Genomic DNA, 6000 nt, shown 5'->3' with positions numbered 1-6000 from the left:
TAGATGGTTGTGAGCCACCATATGGTTGCTGGGAATTGAACTCAGGACCTCTGGAAGAACAGTCAGTGCTCTTAACCTCTGAGCCATCTCTCCAGCCCCGAGTACAGGTTTTCAAAGTATGACCTGATGATTCTCTGAATTTCCTCAGTGTCCGTTGTTTTTACCCCTTTTTATTTCTGATTTTGTTAATTTGCATGTTCACACTCTGCTGTTTGGTAAGTTTGGTTAAAGGTGTGCAGTTCCCCAGGTCTCTGGTAGTTCTGCTCAGGGCCTGAAAGGCAGGCTGGAGACAGTCCCACGCTTACCCTGCCTGTCCTGTTTGTAGAGAATGGGACTTGGATGCTGGTAGTCTCTGCGAGCGCTGGCTCCTGCCAGGGTGGGAGCTGCCATGAGAACAGTACCCTGGCCTTGGCTAGTTTTGCCTCTTTGATTCTTTTTCATTGAAAAATCTGTAGCACTGTGTGTGTGTATTTGTATGTGTATTCTGTAAATTCTTCTGACTATTTTCATTTCTAAATCCCTACCATATTAATGTCATCATCCCTATACAGAAGTATCTATAACTTATCTCTTATATGTTGAGAAATATTATCTGGTTCTAAGTAGTTTATTGACTTGGGGAGTCTATATTGAAGGCTGATAGTTATAAGTGATTAGATCTACTAATCCTCCTGAGCATTGAAAACAAAACAAACAAAACAAAACCATTTTTCCCACATTCTAGTAGAAGCTTGGAGTTATTCTTCAAGGTAACCAAGAATAGAAACAATGTCAAAGACTGTATTTATCACTAGTAGATGAAAGGTATATGGGGTTAAGTTTTCCTGAAGTGTGATATGAAATAGTACAATTAGAGCACTTTCTTGAGGGTTTAATTTGGTGTGTGACAATTCAATTATCACTTAATTACAGTTCTATTATGTGATAAAAGCAGCCCATCATTTTTAACACATCCAATTCTTGCCTTTAAGTAAAATACATTTGTTTATTTCCATTTAAAGTTTATAAGACCCATAGGAAAGCATACAAATAAAGGAACATTATCCAAATTATTGTGCCTTTCTTTTTTTTTTGTTTTTGTTTTTGTTTTTTTGGAAACAGGATTTCTTTGTGTAGCTCTGGCTTTCCTGGAACTCAGTATGTAGACCAAGTTGGCCTTGAATTCACCTTGACCTTATAGAGATCCACCTGCCTCTGCTTCCAGAGTTCTGGTATTAAAGGCATGGCTTCATATTATTGTGTCGTAAAATAACCTCATATTATTGCCAGAGACATACTTTAGACATTTGTAGGCATGCTTCAAAGCAAAGTCACGTTATTACCCACCAAAGAGATATGGAAACTGAGGCACAGAATGGCTTAAGTCTCTTTAAAAAAAGAAAGGGTAGAGTCAATTCAGATCTTGGATTGAATCTAGGCAGTCCTATAGTACAAATGCATACTTTAAAATACATACCACATAAACTACCTTTTTATCATCTTAAATTTGCTAACAGTGGGATTAATAGATTCAAAAGTTGTGCAAGGATAAACTGAAACTGTCTTGTATTACATATTTTCTATTATAAAGTAACCCATCTCCCAACTCTGACTACTCACTTGATGCTGCAACAATAAATGGCACACTTACTGAAAGTAAAAATAAGTATTTATTGTAGAAATTACTCACAAGAGATCAAACAAGTAACCCAGATGAGCCGAGTAGTTTTCCCGCTGCCGAACCGGAAGCCGAAAGCTGAAAAAGGAGAGGTAGACTTCCGCTGTTCAGCCTTTTATACCTTCCTCCATAATGCCCCTAGCCATGCTCAAAAGTGGGCCTGGCTAGTGACGTAGTTCACCGCCTACGTCTTTAGTCATGCCTAAAGTGGGTGTGGTTATTGGTGCGGTAAACCGCTCTTTTATTACCTCATCTTTATGCGCCTCTAGTAAGTCACATGGTTAATTGCGGCATTGTTTTCCTCCTACACTAACTAATTTGCTTTTTTGTCTCTATGAATTTACTCATTCTGGGTGTTTTATTTATTTGTTTGTTTGTTCATCCGTCTATTTATTTATTTATTTGCTAATTATTTTGAGTGCTTGTGTGCGTGTTAGAAACAGGGTTTCAAACCCTGTAGCCCTGGGTGTCCTGGAACTCTATCTATAGACCAGGCTGGCCTTGAACTCAGAGATCCACCTGTCTCGGCCTCCCTAGTGCTGGGATTAAAGGCGTGCACCAGCACAGCCTGGCTAGGATATTTTTATATGAATGGACTCCTCAGTCTTTTTCATGGTTTTTCTGTATTCTATGGGCAGTCTGTATTTGTTTATCACAATCACACATCTCATATTAAACCAAATGTATCACTATTGTCAAGGATGCTTCTATGAATGCTATGTGTATGTTATTTTTAAACATTTAGTTCTCTTAGGTATTATTTGTGAAAGAAACCACTACCTCTACAATGACTGAAACAGTTCATAGTCTCACAACATTGTTCAAATTTCTTTATGTATTCGCCAGCATTCATTTTTCATCTTTGGGTTGGGTAGAGTGGACTGTGCCCTTAATCTCGGTGCAGGGAGGTGGATCTGTGTGAGTTTGAGGCCAAAGAGCTGCTCCCTGCAGTTGGCCTCTGACCTCTATATGTGCTCCTCATCAAATATGTAAGCTAATGTAAAACATTTTTAATACAGAAAAATGGTCAGCTGAGTGAATGTGAAATGGTAGCTATTACTGTTTTAATTTTCATTTCACTAATAAAAATGTTGAGCATTTGTATGTCCTTTGGAGCTTTTTAAAATGTCAGATATATAATTTACAAATATATAATACATTCTTATTTTAATATGCATTTCCTTTTGTTGCTCTTATTTTTGTTGTCATATCTAAAAATCTATTGTAAAATCTAAGATCATAAAGATTTACCTCTATATTTTCTTCCAAAAGTTTTAAATAATAAATTTAGGGCTTTGATACATTTTGAGTTAGGTTTTATGTGTGGTGTCCTCTTCATTTATTTTCAGGTTTATATCTAGTGTTCTATTATCATTTATTGAAAAGACTATTCTCCCCCTTGTATTTGAAACATTTATATTTCAAAAATGATAATAAAAACATCATTTTGAATGATATTGGAAACCTTGTCAAAAAACCAACTGATCGAGGAGAGATGGCTCAGCGATTAAGAGCACTGGCTGCCCTTCCAGAGGTCCTGAGTTCAACTCCCAGCCACCACATGGTAGCTCACAACTATTTATAGTGGGCTCTGATGCCCTGTTCTGCTATGTAGGCACACATGCAAATAGAGCACTCACATGAATAAATAAACACATCTGAAAAAAAGAGCACTTGCTGCTTTTGCAGAAGACCTGGGTTTGCTTCCTAGCGCCGACATGACCGCTTACAAACATCTGTACCTCCAGTCCCAGGCCATTTGATGCTGTCTTCTGGCCTCTGCAAGCTCCAGGGCACACACATGCGTCTACATACATGCAGGCAAACATTTTTACACAAATTAAAACGCATAAATCTTAAAAATAGAAAAGAAGCCGACAGCCTACAGACATGAGGGTTATCTCTGGATTCTCAGTTGCCGTCCATTTATGTGTTTCCCTCTTAGACTAGCTCTTCTCTTTGGTTAGCTTTTCCGTGTGGTTTTAAAGCAGAGAACGCAAATCCTTTGTATTAGTCTTTGTGTGTTTGTGTGTATGACGTCCGTCCTGAGGTTAACTGAGGTGTCTTCCTCAGTTTCTCTCCACCTTGTTTGTTTTTGAGTCAGGGTCTCTCACTGACACTCTAACCTGCCATTTTGGCTAGGCTGACTGGTCAGTGAGCACCCGGGATCCTCCCAAGTCTACATCTTTGGTGCTGAGGTTGTGAGTTCATTTCGCTGTAGCTGGTGTTTTGCTTGGTTTCTGAGTATAAAATACAGGTCTTTATACTTTCGGGTCAAGCTATTTCCCCAGCCCTCCACAATTTTATTTTCTTTCTCAAGATTGTTTAGGCTATTCATGGATTTTTATGTTTACACATGAATGTTAGCATCAATTATTCTGTTGCTGAAAAAGTTTATGCACTTAGGGGTTCCTGTATTTTTCCCCCAGCAATATTTTGTAGTTCTCAACATATACATATTTGATTTTCCTGCTTAAATTTATTCCTGTTTTATTCATTTTGCTTTTGTTGAGTTGGGATTATTCAGCTAATTTCTTTCTTTTCCTTTTTTCCTTTTTTCCTTTGGTCCTTCCTTCCTTCCTTCCTTCCTTCCTTCCTTCCTTCCATCCATCCTTCCTTCCTTCCTTCCTTCCTTCCTTCCTTTTGACATGGTCTCTCCAAATAGTCATGAATGTCCTGGAACTCTATGTAGAGCAGGCTGGCCAGGAACTCACAGACATCAACTTGCCCCTATTTCCTAAATCCTGTGATTAAAGGTGTGTGCCACCGTGCATGGCTAAATTAATTTCTTTATAAAATCCTCTTTGTTATTGTATCGGAATTGAAATTTTGAACTTTGTATCTTTTTTTTTTTTTTTTTTTTTTTTTTTTACGAGACAGGGTTTCTCTGTATTGTGGAGGCTGTCGGTCCAGCCTGTCCTCGAACTCACAGAGATCCGCCTGCCTCTGCTTCCTGAGTGCTGGGATTAAAGGTGTGAGCACCACCACCTGGCTTGTGTATATTCTTTATGATACATTCTATATAAAATCATTTTGCATTTGGCTCATTAAAGACAGTATTTCAAGTTAATATTTTTGCCCACTCAAGCACAAAGCATACCTTTGGGGTCTTCATTTAAATACACGTATCTGTATATCCACTGTGATATCAGATGCATTAAATTAAAAAAGTGTAAAGTTATAAAAGGCGGTAAACCGAAAAATAACCTGAAGAGATCTAAAGAAGACACGGAATAGGAGACTTGGACAAGTTGCCATTGGCTTAATGTCCAGGCATGCCCAGAACTCGCAGAACTACGTTTCCCAGAGTGCTTAGAGCGAACAGGCGCCTGGGCCTCCAGCTGGGCATCAGTCCCGCCTTCTCTCTGCAGGGATTGGTCTCTTCACTTCCGCGCCTCCGCGGTTGTCTTCTGCCATTGGTGGATGATCCTCCGCGGCGTTTACTCTTTCCCGGTCCTGTCAAGCACCTGGCTCTCGCTCCCGTACCAAGATGGCGGCAGAAGCAGCTGGTGGGAAATACAGGAGCTCAGTCAGCAAAAGCAAAGACCCCTCGGGGCTGCTCATCTCGGTGATCAGGTGAGGGAGGCAGGAGGCAGGGTGAGGACAGGGCAGCGGCTCGCCCTCCGCTGAGGAAGGGAGAGGCGTCGGTCGGGCCCCGCCCGCCGGCCCTTCCCTTCCTCCCCGGCCTCCCCAGCCCCTCCCCAGGGCCTGTGGTCCGGCGGGGCGGCCCCCAGGGTCCCCAGTTTTTCTGGGGGCCGGACTCCAGGCGAGGAGCCCGCCCCTCAGCCTTCTCCTCTGGGCACGGTCCCCATTTGGGTCCCGGAGCAGGTGTGCTCATTGCTTCCTAGGACAGGTACAGGCGGACCCTGGTGCAGCTCGCACTCTGGGAGGCCAGCTGTGGCCCCTGATTCTGGAGGGCCAGGAGTCAGGAGTTGCCCGGCGTTCCGCTCTGGGCACTTTCCACCACCCGGGAATAGCCACGGCTATTCCACGACTCATCCCAGGTTCTGCAGTGAGCTGGTTAGGACTGGATAGTGACACATGTGCTTCTTATTTATTTATTTTTTTGTTCGCTGTCTTAGTCCAGTTTTTTTTTTCCCCTTCTCAGAATCATACCAAGAGACAATTTCGAAATGCCCTCCTCTGTGTTACTCTCTTCCTGAAATAGGGTGAGGAGAGGGAGTGGTGGACTATTTTCAGGTTTTTTTTTTTTAAAGTTTAACACGTTAAACAAATTTGGACCACCCTGAATAAAATGCGTTATGACGCATGTGTTGCTGTCATTTGAATTTCACCCCACAAATTTTCTTGAAACAAATATCCCGTGTTTCCCCCACTTATCC

The 6000-nt window shown here is 41.5% G+C and overlaps 1 protein-coding gene across 4 annotated transcripts in view; it reads left to right on the top strand.

Annotated features, from left to right (window-relative positions):
* The first annotated feature begins 5084 nt into the window (after positions 1-5084).
* The window catches only part of Exoc4 (exocyst complex component 4), a 695598-nt gene continuing 694682 nt past the window's right edge, over positions 5085-6000 (top strand). For all 4 annotated transcript variants that reach the window (XM_040728511.1, XM_040728513.1, XM_040728515.1 and 1 more), the window contains exon 1: positions 5085-5233. In XM_040728511.1, coding sequence (XP_040584445.1) covers positions 5148-5233 — 86 coding nt within the window. In that variant the 5' untranslated portion in view covers positions 5085-5147. The remainder of the gene's footprint in view (positions 5234-6000) is intronic.

Source organism: Mesocricetus auratus, unplaced genomic scaffold, assembly GCF_017639785.1.
Source record: "Mesocricetus auratus isolate SY011 unplaced genomic scaffold, BCM_Maur_2.0 Super-Scaffold_100019, whole genome shotgun sequence".
NCBI lineage: Eukaryota > Metazoa > Chordata > Mammalia > Rodentia > Cricetidae > Mesocricetus > Mesocricetus auratus.
The sequence above is the reverse complement of the archived record's forward strand: the minus strand, read 5'-3'. Positions and strand labels throughout refer to the sequence as shown.